At 43.4% G+C, this 14,694-nt stretch overlaps 1 protein-coding gene across 2 annotated transcripts in view; it reads left to right on the top strand.

Annotated features, from left to right (window-relative positions):
• The window catches only part of SKIC3 (SKI3 subunit of superkiller complex), a 124,689-nt gene that overhangs the window by 56,001 nt on the left and 53,994 nt on the right, over window positions 1–14,694 (top strand). For both annotated transcript variants that reach the window (XM_075181094.1, XM_075181103.1), the window contains exons 18-23: window positions 1,192–1,294; window positions 1,827–2,003; window positions 5,611–5,755; window positions 6,478–6,556; window positions 14,117–14,178; window positions 14,284–14,340. In XM_075181094.1, coding sequence (XP_075037195.1) covers window positions 1,192–1,294; window positions 1,827–2,003; window positions 5,611–5,755; window positions 6,478–6,556; window positions 14,117–14,178; window positions 14,284–14,340 — 623 coding nt within the window. The remainder of the gene's footprint in view (window positions 1–1,191; window positions 1,295–1,826; window positions 2,004–5,610; window positions 5,756–6,477; window positions 6,557–14,116; window positions 14,179–14,283; window positions 14,341–14,694) is intronic.

Raw genomic sequence — 14,694 nt, 5'->3', positions numbered from 1 at the left:
GTGGCCATTTTCATGGAGACCAAGATTTAATCAAAGACTGACGGGTAAGACAACATGACTTCAGTAATGGAGACAGAAATGTAAAAGACACTTCAGTCTCTAGAGATTCCTTAGCTGATTTTCTTTAACGCATAATTGCCTACTCTCCCTGGAGAGCAGGGTAACCTCCCGGTTCTCGCCCCCGCAATAGATAAGTGGTGAGGGGTGGGACTTAATGACGCAAATATCGCGTCATCTTAACCCCACCCCCTGCTCTAATTGGGCAAAATTGTGACAATTGTTTAGGGGGCGGGGCCAAAATGATGCACTTTGTCAGGCCCCACCCCTGCACGCCCACCTGCCCCGGGATCTCCCTGAAGCCAAAGAGGAAAAGTTGGCAAGTATGAGCTTAAAACTCAAAGTGTAGGATCTAGTGTTCGATACAGAAAAACACTGAATGCTCCCAGCGCCTACGTTAGTCAAGCTCAGGTGACAGTGAGGAAGAGAGGGGGGTTTGTTTGTTAATTTTAAATTAACTTGAGCATGTCCTGCATGTTTCTTACCTTCTGTAGTGTTGCTGCTCCTCCACGTGAGTAATAGGCTGGGAGTATAGCACTGGCCTGTGATGTCACAACACAGCACCACACTCCCAACATTTTACTGTCAGGGTGGCTCAGCATCACTGAAACTGACATCCCCTCCTCTGCTCACTTCCACCCCACTGCCCTGCTTGCTCCACACAGATAAGAAGCGTGGGGCTGGGTACAGAACCTGAGAGGAAGAGGCACCTAGTACCCTTAGACTGGCACTGAATGCTCCCATAGTCTACTTCAGCTGTATTTTTGAGTATGTGCATGAAACCACCACATGTTGCTGTTTTTGAGACATAACTGTAAACTTTTCTTTATGACCTATAGGGGCAGTAGATGGGTATTTTAGTACGCATATTAAGTTATGGAATTTCCTGTCTGTTTAATTAAAAAATATATATTTCCTTCTCTTTCCCTTCCTGCCCCCCGCCACTGTTATAAAGCAAAAAAGATATTTAGTTATATTTTATTGTGTATTTTGTTGAACAATTTTTCTCGTGCTGCTCCCTCTTCAAATTAAGAGTTTAATAAAATAATATATATGTAATTTCCTCTGTCAAATACCTGTACATAACTGCACATTGGAGTGGTGAGTAAGTGTTTCATCTTATGTACCTTTTAGGCCTTGGTGAATGTCATCTAATGCTTGCAAAGGGTGCGCTTGCAGATTTCCTTGATGCAAAGGCAGTGGATGCCTTTGAAAAAGCTCTGGAATATCTGACACGGTTGGTACAAAAGGGAATTCTTAATTTCAGAAACGAATCAGTTTTGTGGACTTAGATTTATGGTTAGTGCGCATTGGTTTCTGCAGTTTCTGTGTTTTATTTGGAAATGATGGGTTGAATTCTCTCTATCTCCCCCTCTCTCCCCCTCCCTCTCCCCCCTCTTTCTTTCTCGCTCCCCAATGCCAGAAGGATATTATATTCTAAAGTTATTTTTTTGCTGCTGAATGTTGCACTGCATTGTGCCAATTGGGCAGAGATACAATACACAGCATATCTGTCCAACTGTAAGATAGCATTACAGTCAGCTATATGTCACAGGAGCAAGAGACAAGTAGCGGCAGTACAGTAACTTACTGTCTGAAGTGTAGCCCAGCCTTTAATGTTTCATACATTACACTTGAAGTGTATGTATGAATGTTGTATAGATGAGCGTTGTTCAGTCTTAATGTTGTATTATTAATTTGATAATAAATAAAACCTTAGACAAAATTGATATTGTTAACTTATAGTCACAATGTTTTATTGATTTCAGAGCTGTTCAGCAGAGGCCTGATCTTCTATGTCTTTGGAAACTGCTTGGAGATGCTTGCACTGGCCTGCATGTGGTCTCTCCTCCTAAGGTCAGCATTAATGTCCTGGGTGCCCTCGTTGGGCAGAACAAAGGCCAGCGGCTGATGAATAAATCTGAGATCTTGGAGCTAGGGGGAAGGTAGGAATTGTGAATGTCTATTGTACTAAGCTTTCCAAGACTGAGATGCAGGAAATCACTAATAACATCAATTATGTGAATAATAATAGCTCTGGTTGCATAATTTTGCATTTATACAGTCCTTTTCTTTTATAAGTTAACACATATTTTTGCCCCAATGTAAGCAATCAGACTCATTTTTATACTGTTTTCCATTTAGGGTCATTTCCAAAAATCTCCTCAGTACATATGTCACTTACCCTTCTGTTTGTGTGAATGCATCAGTTTTCATGCAGAAAATGATGAATGTTCTGGGCCAAAATAGTGGAAGTGTGAAATTTTGATGGGAGGAACTGGGCAGATCAGGGGTGATTGTTGATGAGGACTGGCTAGGTGTTTGAATGCGCTTAGGCATGCATTTGTATGCAAAAACAGGTTTATTATCTCTATTCCTATTTGGGGAAACTGCTTACCATGGGGTATAGCAGCTGGTGCAGGAGCTGGGCACTTAGGGGTTAACACTACACAAAGTTTGAAGTTAAGTTACCCTCTTCTATAGCCCCCTTATCAAGAGATCATCACCAGTTTTCAACTAAGTGTCCAAGGAGTTGGGGCGCTATGGCACTGGGCAGCCACCTTAAGGGTTAATTATTTTCTTTTATTTATAGTTTGGGAGGAGGTGGAGCTGCATCCAGCATCACACATCTCCTATGTCCCTGTTCCAATAGGGTAAGGCTTTAGGAGGGGATGCGACCTCACTGATATGTTAAACAGTGATGGAGGATCCTGATTTCACAAGTGCCAAATTGCACAGAGTTTTTGGGTCTTCTGTTCAACACCAAGCAACCAAGAGTATTCTTGCAAGAGGAAATGATCCAAGCCATCCAAAAATTTGTCAGAACCGTCTTGGACCTCTGTTGTTCTTTGCATGAAATTATTGGGCAATATGCATGTTTCTACTTCAGGACTATACAAAATTACATTCTGACAAGGTGGTCCAGGTCCAGCCTTCGGCAAGCCTCCCAATTCATCATTATGTCAAGTCGGACAAAACGGTCAATCCTGTGGTGTTTGAAGGTGTACAGTCTGAACTAGTGTCACCTATTTTCCATCTGGGACTGGACCATTGTGACCACAAATGCAAGCCGTCAGGGATAGGGTTCAGTGACACTGCATGTCTGTCTGCAAGATCATTGGTCTTGCAAAAAAGCAGCACTTCATTATCAATGTCTCAGAATTCAGAGCAGTGATCCCAGATGATCTCTGATAGAAGCACAGTCCTTCCTAAAGGGCACAGCAGTCCGAATACAGTCGGACAGCGCCATGGAAGTGGTATATATAAATCATCAAAGGGTAACCAAAAGTTCCCTAGCAATGAAGAAATCAGCCAAGATCATAAAATTGAATGGTATGTCTCGGGAATTTCAGTGATAAACATACCCGGAGTGGAAAATCGAGAGATGAATTTTCTGAGCAAACAGTTCATTCTACCACGGTGGTGAAGAGCTATGTTTGTGATAAATGGCAGTCAAATTGTCCATGGGACATCTGGGATTTTTTTCTAGACTTACTTGATCCAGAGGCTAGCAGGTAATGATGGTCGATGCCAATCTGTCGGCTTTCATCATAGTCTCCACATAGGCTCTGTACTGTTTTCTTTATCTAAAATTTCTCAGGAGGACTTCAGTCAGAATCTCCACACAGATAGTGTTACAGCAGTTGCCTACTTGAATCACTAAGACGTCACGCTGAGTTCACTGGTGATGGAAGAGACTTCCGAGATCCTTGTATGGGCAGAAATGCAGTACAGACCATTAGGGCTGTCTATATTCCCTTAGTGGAAGTGGACTATCTCAGCCGCCATATGTTGGATCTCGGGGAATTTGCCTTTCATCCAGAGATTTGACTTCGGCTGCCAACTTGATAGGACACTCCACAGGTGGACCTTCTAGCTTTCTCTGTTGAAGCTAAGCTAGGTACTGCTCACAGCCTGGTTGGCACTTTAGTAGCCATGTGGAATAACCACTTTGTTTACTTGTTTCTCCCATCGCGTTCCTTCAACGAGTCAAAAAGGAAGAACTGCAGGCAAGTCTTACGCACACAGGCCAACAACTTCAACCTTGCCATCAAGACTTAGTGTCAATTTCCTCTGCATTCCAATTATCGCAGGGTGTGTCTTTCCACCACTGGTTTCAGAATCTTTTACGTCATTGCTGATGAAAACTCAGTTAGAGCAAAGGATCACTGACCAATTAAGCCTCACATGTAGGTTGCCAAAGTGTACAAAATCCAGCAAAAAAATTACAAAACACAGGCCAATAGCAGTTTGGTTATACATGGAGATGACCAAATTGGAGTAAATGCAACACCTTGGCCAATGCGTACAATCACTTCACTAGGGCCTGTTATTGCACGTGAAAAATGACTCCATACTTGTCACACCAATCACTTTCCTGCCCTAAGGACAGTGCCTTATTTTCTACAAAATGTAGTTTCAGCTTTTTATGTCAGCAAGGACCAGATTCTTCCTTCTCTCTGTGCACCATCACACCTACGCAAAACAAGGTTGCCTTGAATACCTTGGGTGTAGTGCATTTTTTGTGCACTAATGTTGCACAAATAGCAGAGTTTATTTCGTAAAATGACCTCTTTGTGTGCTTTGCAGAATCTTAGAAAAGTCGCTTATAGTTTTATGGCTCATTCTACTCCAGCAATTGTTCCTTCTTGGGTGATGCATCATGGATTCCTTGGCAGAGCAGATCAGCAAGTTGGCCACCTGGTCTTTCTTGCACACCTTCACTACAGAGTAGATTTGATGTCCTTTGTAAACGCTACCTTTGGTAGGAAAGTCCTGCAGGCCAAAGTATCTTGGTAGAGTTTCCTTATCATTTTGTCCTGAGCTTTGTGGAATCCCCATCAACTCTGTGCCCCCTATGTGCTGAAGGAGAAAAGAGCATTTTGCACTTGCAATTAAATCCTTTTCATTTAGAAAGACACAGAACTACACTCTTGCCTCTGATGTTGGTTTTGGTTGCCTTGATGTTTTTATTGTGCTTAGTGTTAAGCTAATGAGTAATAGCTACTTATCTGGGTATATTGGGGAGGAGGTCCTTATTTGTTTTGGTTTTTTTTAGGTGACCTGCATCCTTAACACCATAGGCTCTGTTACCCACTATGTGTTTCAATAAAAAGTATTTTATGTTAAGTAAAAATTCCCAATTTTCTCCCAGCAAATGAGTGTGAATTTGTCTTCTGATATACTAGAATCCAAGCTTTAGTCTATGTATTCAATAAGAAGCTTTCTGCACATTCTAGGCAAACTGTACAGTAAAGCACATTCAATGGCACAAGTTGATGAGTATACTAAAGACCTTCAAACACACAAAAGGAACACATGCTACAAAGGTAGTGACGATGTCTCCTCACTTTTAGTCTCTTTAGCGCAAATCTCTTCATGTCCGCATATTTTTACTTTCATAAATGTTGCAGCGATGTTTGCTATGTCCATATAACATTTAGCACAGTATAAAAACATCAACTGGGAGCAGTTAAAGATTGAAGTAAGTGGTGCAACGGGCTAGTATTAACATTGAAATAATTGATTGGTATATATCTTTTATTGTTACAGGTGTTATGGTCGAGCACTAAAGCTTCAGCCCTCTGCAAACATCTGGTGTGACCTTGGTATCAATTATTTCTACCAAGCAGAAAACTTACTGAATCCTGACTGCAAAGGAAGCAGCAGTAACGATTTGTTGGAAAAATCGCTGCAGGTAATGTTGTGAATGGCGAAAAATCTACTCATGTACAAACTGTAAGAGTATATGCTCAAATATAACTCTCAGAGCAATATATGTAGATGAATTGTTCCTCAGTGCTGTAGATGTGTTCTACAAATAAGGGACCATTAAACATAAATTACAAGTTGTCTTATATAATACAGGTACTAATAACATTTAAAATTATAGTTGTAGAAGCTTCAAGAACTTGTCAGAACTGAAGATATTTCAGTTGTAGGTTGTGATTATGAAGGAGGTGTTTTCCTACATACAGCAAACTTATTGTCAGTTACCAGGAGAACAATAACTTGCACTTAACTACATAATAAATGTAAATCCAATGTCAAACATATCAGGTTCTGTAAGATTATTAGAACGTTTACTTATATATTTGTGAATCTTAGTATTTCTTCTCTATAAGGGATTGTGTATTTTAAATTTAGTGTTTCCTTAAACCATGATAATTTATGCTCTCCAGTTACTATTCCTTTGAAGTCAGTGACTGATATTTTTCAAGAGAATAAATATTGATATTTGTTCAGCGTAATAGTTTTTACTCCCCCCGTTCATGTTAATTATGTTGTTAAAGTTAAGTTTGTTATTTAATGTAATACGCAGATATTTGAGGTTCTCTATAGTGTGTAACGCTGTTTATCTTCAGAAACAACTGGGAGACCTGACCTTTCTGAATTCATTTTCCATTTCCTAATATCTAGTGCATTAAGAAATCCATCATGATGGACAGTAGTAATCACCAGTACTGGAACGCGCTTGGTGTTGTTTGTTGCTGCAAAGGTATGATCATTTATTCAGCTTTTGTATAATATGTGTGTGATGTATAATATGTGTGTGTGTGTGTGTGTTTGTGTGTGTGTGTGTGTGTATAAACATTTTAGAGAACTTTTCCAACTTTGCATCTACAACTGTGGAGCTGGTACACAACAAGCTGCTCCGGTTCTATAATGTACCCACCCCTAAGCAAGCTGATGATTTGAGGAATTGTTTTATAAGGCTGCACACACACTACAGTGTTTTCAGCCGGTTATCGGGCCAATCAAACGATAAACGACCGTTCAGCCTAATATTGCATTAGTGTGTACGCTGCAGCAATGAACGATTATTGTTCCAATATCGTATCATTTCATTTTTAAACCAAACTAAAAACATTGTTCAACGATGGAACAATGTCGTTCCGATTCTGCAGTGTGTATACACTCAGTACCAGCAGTGTTCATAGATCTGTAGGAAGTGTGCAGAGTCACAATCTTTGGTTATGACAGATGAGGAGCACAAGTCTGAAGGTAAATCTTGTAAAATGTGTTTAGTGTGTACACATGAATCGGCCTGCATCTTTCTTTATTTATTTTCTTTAATCGCTGATAAAATGACTAAGGATATCGCATCTGGAGAAGTTTTGTATAGTGTGGTCCCAGCCTTACTTGCAACTCTCTGGTCAGTGGCCTTTGGGCAGATTGCTCTCATATATTTTAATTCTCAACACCACAATGCAGTGTGTATCATCCTTCAGTCATGTGTTGCTTTCAGAACTTGGTGTCCTATTAAACTTTGCTATGATTTTGTGAAGTTCATCTTTACATATATTGATAGTGTTTTGAAACACTATCAATATTCAAGTGTCCCTCAGAGACAATTGCAAAGACATTACTTTTTCAATATATATGCACTGAAATAAATCTTCCTGATCAAATAGTTAAAGCAGCAATGTTATGAATAAGTGACTGTGGCTGGGTATAAGGAGAATGTTGGTATTTACCATTTCTCTTTCATCCAGTCTGGTGGACACTGCTTTCCATGGGTTGTGGAGGGGAGCACGGGAGTTGGCACCTAGCTAGTTAAGTTTAGCACTGCTGACAGACCCCTCCCCTCTACAATCCCCCTGCCTCTTCCTCTTCAGTTTTTTTTAGGTGACCAAAGGAGTTGGGCAGGTTTTTTCTTTCAGCTAGTTATTTCTATTTTAATATTTTTCATTAACTTTAATTTTTTATTTTTTTTTTATTTTATAGCATTATATAGGTTTTTGGGGCAGAGCTGGGAGTGTGTTCTATTATAGAGAGCACACTCCCAGAAATGAGGCCGCAAAGACCGGGCTCTGTCAGAGGGAGCAGACTGCTGTCAATGGCAGAGCATTGGCGGTCAGATCGCAGAGTGACAAGCGGTCTCACGGACCGCTGTCACTCTCGGAGGCTCCCCCGATAACCGGCGCTGCCACTGCAGGCATAGAGCGCCGCTTATTGGAATACCTTGCCGGCGGCCATGTCTGACGTCATCGGTCCGCGAGGGAACAGCAGGAAGGAAGAGAGATCGGGGGCCATACCAAGATCCCCCCTCAGAAAAAAGGAGGGGGCATCGGGGTATCTAAGGCTGCAGCAGACCTCTTTTCTTTAATGGTCTCCATAACTCTGCTGAGAAGATAAGTTCCCTTTTAAAAAAAAAAAAAAGAGAGACAAGAATGCCGGAAGAGGGGGAACTAGTACACAGAGCTCCCCTGCTCTTCAGCACAAGTGGTACAGTCCGGTTTTCTGGTGCCAGAGAAGCCCGGGAAGGAACTTATCTTGGAGGGAGCAGGCACCAGGACACTGCTGTTGGAGTTCTCCCCTGTGTGGTCCTTTTGGCTAAGTACCAAAACATTTCTTTAACCATTTACTAGCAAACTATATTTTGTGGTTTAAAGAGGAAGGCTAGTAAGGGTTATTTTATGGTTCTCTTACTTGCCCAAATATCACACTGTCTTTTACACACGTACAAGTAAAACTTTTATTACAGATTAGTTGATTACCTGTTGCTTGCTCTGTCTCTCTCAATCTCTCTTTATCTAGTGTGTTTGGTGTGCTTTTCCTTTGTAAAATGTCAGATAAGGGAAAAGGCCCTATGGCTAAATATTTTACATGTTCTAGATGTAAGGTTAAATTACCATGTGGGCAGAAGGACCCGTTGGCGCTCTGCTCTGACTGCGAAGGAGGGGCCCCCTCTGCGCAAACCCAGCCCATTCCAGCCCTACTGACGGAGGAACCGGCCTGGGTGGCTTCCCTGTCACAGTCGGGTTGCTCTTTAGCACAGATGATCTCTCAGTCTACTTGGTTACTGACAAGTGTAGCAGCCTCTGCGGTGTCTAATAATGCTGTTACACCCTTGGGGCTCCCTGCTGCCACAGTTTCTACTGGAACGGCTATAGCAGGACCTTCCTCTATGCCCCCTGTTCCCAGAGAACCTGCATTATCCTCAGCATTTATAAAGGGTTTAGACAGACTAAACCAGATACTTGAATCCCCAGACTTACCCCCTGCTAAAAGAAAGCGGATTAGATCTGCTAATCCTTTTATGGTCCTTTCAGATTCTGAGGGATTTTCAGAAGAGGAAGGGGAAACAAATTTTGATCCTGACCAGGTTCAACCATTGGAACAGGAAGAAGTCACTAAATATCAGTTTATTGATGATTTGGTTTTAGCAGTGAGACAGGCATTGGACCTCCCAGAAATGGAGGATCCTAGTCCTAGAGACAGAAGTCTTTTTAAGAAGGCCAAAAGGAAGGTTATTCGGTTTCCCCCTTCGGTAGAACTCCGAGATATTGGAGAGGGAGCCTGGAAACAGCCTGATAAAAAGCTCTCTGTTCCAAGGAGATTCTCTTCCCTGTATCCTTTGCAGGAGGAGGACGTGGCTCACTTGGAGGGAATCCCTAAAGTAGATACTCCAGTAGCCTGTTTGGCCCAACACACTTCCCTACCAGTCCCGGACACAGCAACTCTGCAAGATGCCACTGACCTCAGAGTGGAATCTCAGTTAAAATCTATTTTTGTAGCAGCGGGTTCTTCCTTCAGACCCACATTTGCTTCAGCTTGGGTTGCTAAAGCCATGGAAGCATGGGCAGAACAACTGGCAGAGGCCTTACTGGACTCAGAATTACTTTCCCCAGCTTTACATTTGAAAGAGGCATCGGGGTACCTTTTATAAGGCGGCTCAGAGCACAGCGTCTGTGTCCTCCTCTATTCAAGCTGCGTCAATTTCAGCAAGAAGAACGTTATGGCTGAAATCCTGGGAGGGGGATTCAGAATCTAAAAAATCCCATGAAACCATTCCCTTTTCAGCAGCAGGTTTGTTCGGCCCGGAATTAGATACTATGATTTCACAGGCAACGGGGGGCAAAAGCACTTCTTTGCCGGTACACACAAGTAGGGGCCGGGCCCTGCGGTTTAGCTCTTTTCGCCAGCCCTTTCGGGGGACCTCCTTGCCTAGGGGACAGTCATTTAGAGGTAGGCAACCGAATGCTCGAGGCTCCTCTGTCACAGGCAGGTCCTCGTTTGCAGCTAGGCGCCAGGCCTCCAAGACTCAGGAGAAGCCTGCGTCCTGACAGCCACTCTATTCTCCAGGATGTGGCGCAAGTGGGGGGACGTCTGTCTCTTTTTCAGGAACAGTGGGCAGCGTCATCCCAAGACCCTTGTATTCGGGGCATTATATCAAGGGGGGGGTACAGGATAGACCTGCGGGTCCGGTACCACATCGTTTCTTTGTAACCCCGCTACCCCGAGATCCACAAAGAAGACAGGCAATACAGGCCTGTGTCGCCTCTCTTCTTTCGCAAAGAGTCATTTGCAGGGTCCCAGACAACCAGAAACGAAAGGGATTTTATTCAAATCTTTTTCTGGTCAAGAAACCGGACGGGTCCTTTCGACCCATTCTAAACCTAAAGAACCTCAATGTGCACATACGAGTGTACAAATTTCGGATGGAAACCCTGAGGTCGGTAATGAACGGCTTAGAGAAGGATCAGTTTATGGCGTCCATAGACATAAAGGACGCATACCTCCACGTTCCCATTTGGAGCGGTCATCAGTCCCTCCTAAGATTCACAGTGGGGGCCTCCCACTATCAGTTTCGGGCCCTTCCCTTCGGCCTCTCCACAGCTCCAAGGGTCTTCACGAAGATCATGTCGGTGATGGCAGCGTGTCTTCACTTAAAGGGAGTTCAGGCCGTGCCCTACCTAGACGATCTGCTCATCAAATCCTCCTCAGAGATTTGCTTACATCAGCACTTGTCCCTCACCAGCGGTCTTCGAGAGCCATGGGTGGCTGATAAACTTAAAGAAATCCCAGGTGGCTCCGTAAGAACGCATGGTCTTCCTAGGACTCCTCATGGACACCAGTCAGCAGAAGGTGTTCCTGCCTGCGGAGAAGATCAGTTCGGAGTATAACATCTCAGGTCTTGTCCTCTCCCAGTCCCTCAATTCATTTGTGCATGCGGCTGCTTGGGAAGATGGTGGCCTCTTTCGAGACGATCCCCTTCGGTCGGGCTCATTCTCGATGCTTCCAGTGGGATCTGTTGACAAAATGGTCAGGATCCCACCTACGTTTGGATCTCCAGAGGATCTCGCTGTCTCCCCGAGGGCGAGAGAATCGCTTCAGTGGTGGCTGACTCCGGATCACATGTCGGTGGGCAGGTCTTTTGCTCCATGGTCATGGATCATAGCCACAATAGACGCCAGCCTGAGAGGTTGGGGGCGGTAGTCCTGCATCTCCGGCTCAAGGGGCTTTGGTCAGTTCAGGAATCAGCCTTATCAATCAACACGTTGGAGTTGAAGGCAATTCTTTTAGCTTTTCGGTGGGCCCAGACTCTCCTTCAGGGCCACCCAGTCAGAGTTCAGTCCGACAATGCCACGGCTGTGGCATATGTCAACAGACAGGGAGGAACCAGGAGTGCAGCTGCAATGCGAGTTGCAGCTCAGATATTTCTTTGGGCAGAACAGTATGTTCCAGCAATCTCGGCATTATTCATTCCAGGAATAAAGAATTGGGAGGCCGATTACCTCAGTCGCAATGCGATGATACCAAGGGAGTGGTCCCTCCATCCGGAAGTATTTCAGCCTCTAGTTCAGAGGTGGGGTCTTCCAGATATAGATCTCATGGCCTCCAGACACAACAAAAAGGTTCACAGGTTTTGCGCAAGGGCAAGAGACCCCTTAGCGGTGGACGTGATGACCATGTCATGGGACTTCAGGTTGGGGTATCTGTTCCCCCCAATACCCATGATTCCTCGCGTACTCAGACGAGTGAGGCAGGGCGGTCTGCCGGTAATTCTAATAGCACCTGCATGGCCTCGTCGAGTGTGGTACGTGGACATAATCTCCATGGCGGTAGGACAAGGACATCGTCTTCCGTCGCGAGACGACCTTTTTCTGCAAGGTCCTTTTCGTCACCAGAACTTACCTCAGCTCAGTTTAACGGCATGACTGTTGAAGCCAGGCTCTGGAAGGCTAGGGGTTTTTCCCCCAGTGTAGTAGACACTGCTGCGAGCTCAAAAACCGGTTTCAGCTCGCATCTATCACCGTATTTGGCGAGCCTATATCAGATGGTGCGAAAATAAGTCCTGTCACACGTCTTCTTTTCGTCTCCCTCGCTTATTGGCTTTTCTTCAGGATGGGCTGAAAGCAGGCCTCCGTTTAGGTTCCTTAAGAGTTCAGGTATCAGTGCTTTCAGTTTTCTTTCACCTGAAGTTAGCGGATTTGCCAGACGTCAAGACTTTTCTTCAGGGAGTCTTACATATTCAGCCTCCTTAGGTTCCGTCTACAGCACCATGGGATCTTAACCTGGTACTGGGTATGCTTAAAGGGCCTCCTTTTGAGCCCTTACTTGCGGCAGATTTTAGGTGTCTGACCTGGAAGGTCGTCTTTCTTTTAGCTATTGCATCTGCACGTAGAGTTTCAGAATTGGGAGCTCTGTCTTGCCGGGAACCATATCTGGTTTTTCACGAGGACAGAGCGGTATTAAGAACTCTCCCTTCTTTTGTTCCAAAAGTAGTTTTGGCTTTCCATTTGAACCAGGAAATTGTGGTCCCGGTCTTTTCATCGACTTCTCATTCTGATCTGCAGTCTATGGAAAAGTTAGACGTGGTTAGGGCACTCCGTATTTATGTTGAAAGAACTTCTCAGGTTGGACGTACAGATTCTCTGTTTGTCCTTTATGATTCTAACAAAAGAGGCTGGCCAGCCTCAAAACAGTCCATTGCAAGATGGATCACGGCAACCATTAAGCAGGCTTACATAAGGGCTAACCGTCCTATGCCAGAGAGACTTACGGCCCATTCCACCAGATCGGTAGGGGTGTCGTGGGCAGCGAGAAATGGGGCTTCTGCGGACCAGCTTTGCAAATTCTATCACTTTAATGTATTTGCATCCGCGGATGCAAATTTTGCTCGTAGTGCTCTACGAGCGGGGCTTTCAGAGCGGTCCCACCCTTAGGGGGCTGCTTTAGAACGTCACCATGGTAAGCAGTGTCCCCCAGACTGGATGAAAGAGAAAAGAGGATTTTTGTACTTACGTTAAATCCGTTTCTCTGATTCCGTCTGGTGGACACTGCGATCCCTCCCTTCTGCTTTTCCTCTGTGTGCTCTTGGTTGATTGGCCTTTTCTCCTTGGGGCTTTTTAATTAACTGAAGAGGAAGAGGCAGGGGGATTGTAGAGGGGAGGGGGCTGTCACCAGTGCTAAACTTAACTAGCTAGATGCCAACTCCCGTGGTAAGCAGTGTCCCCCAGATGCAATCAGAGAAACTTATTTAAAAATCCTCTTTTGTCCTTTTGTTTCTTCAAGCTGCTATTAATGATCTATAATTTTGCAGAGAGTACAGTGTTATGTGGCTACCATGGCAACCACAGTCACATGGCTCATGTTGTAGCGAGCAGAAAGGCTTTGGAATGCTCCTATAAGCTCTTTCTGCACTGTAAGGACTTCCTCCTCCTTCCTCTGCCTTCTCATGACACACTAACAGTTTGAGTCTTTTGTGTGTTTGGTACTATGCTCACCACGAGAGAGCTTTTAAAATGAGATAATGATTTGTGGGTGAAAAGCTAAGAACACTTACAGATCCATGCTCAATAAGATGCCTGCTTAAATGGTAATTCATTTGCTATTTATAGAAGAAAAAAACTTTTATTTCTGATTTAAGATGTTATGTTTTAAACTCATGTATATTAACTTTGATTATCTGTGTTTGTGTAATGTTTAGGTATTATGCCTGTAAATATTTAAGGATAATCGAGCATGAAAAGTGGCATTGTGACATTCACAAATATATTATAAATGTGTAAAGTTAGCATACCATAATAGAGCTGAGATATTGGACATGATATGTAATCATTCTTTTTACCCCACTGCAAGCTATTGATATCTCCTAACAGTCAATCTACACTCTGAAAGACTCCATTATATAGTAAAAGAAAAAACTACCCAATGTGCAAAGTGGTATCTGGAATATCTCCAGTTCCAATAAGATCCAGAAACGTTTGCTTATATATTTATGAATGTTTATAGTAGCTATTTTATGTATATTGCTTTTTCTCATATTCAGGTATGAACAATAATGCGCTTGCTCAACATGCCTTCATCAAATCAATCCAGTGTCAGGCAAATGTGAGTACTTTGTTTTCATTTCACTAACTCGAGCTTCAGCTTTATCATGTTTTTACTGCAGTTTTGTTCATATCATTGTGTGCTAACAGTGTTGTTTCTCTCCAGAATGCTGTTGCATGGACTAATCTGGGTGCCTTATATTTAGTGAATGAAAATATTGAGGTAAGATATTGTGGATATAGAAACTGTTTCACCACTCACCTACTTTCTCTGCTATTGTGAATCTGTGCCCTGAACTGACAGCGGCCCCTGCAGGTGTAGCGCTGTAAATGCCTCATAGGGGACATACACATTGAAGGTAATAATGTGAAACATTTGTCTGCATAAACAAACTAACCCAACTGTTAATGATATGTAAATAAACATATTTTCAATACTTTGCATTGAAACCCCTCCAAAAGTGCACAACATACATACTTTCTACTCTTGCTGTTCTCTACTCTGGCAAACGCCAATATTTCCATGTAATTATCATAACTATGTGCACATTTCTGCAGACAAGAGAGTCAGTGATGC

Source organism: Mixophyes fleayi, chromosome 1 (genome assembly GCF_038048845.1).
Source record: "Mixophyes fleayi isolate aMixFle1 chromosome 1, aMixFle1.hap1, whole genome shotgun sequence".
Lineage (NCBI taxonomy): Eukaryota > Metazoa > Chordata > Amphibia > Anura > Limnodynastidae > Mixophyes > Mixophyes fleayi.
Note: the sequence above shows the minus strand (reverse complement) of the source record. Positions and strands in the feature narration are given on the sequence as shown.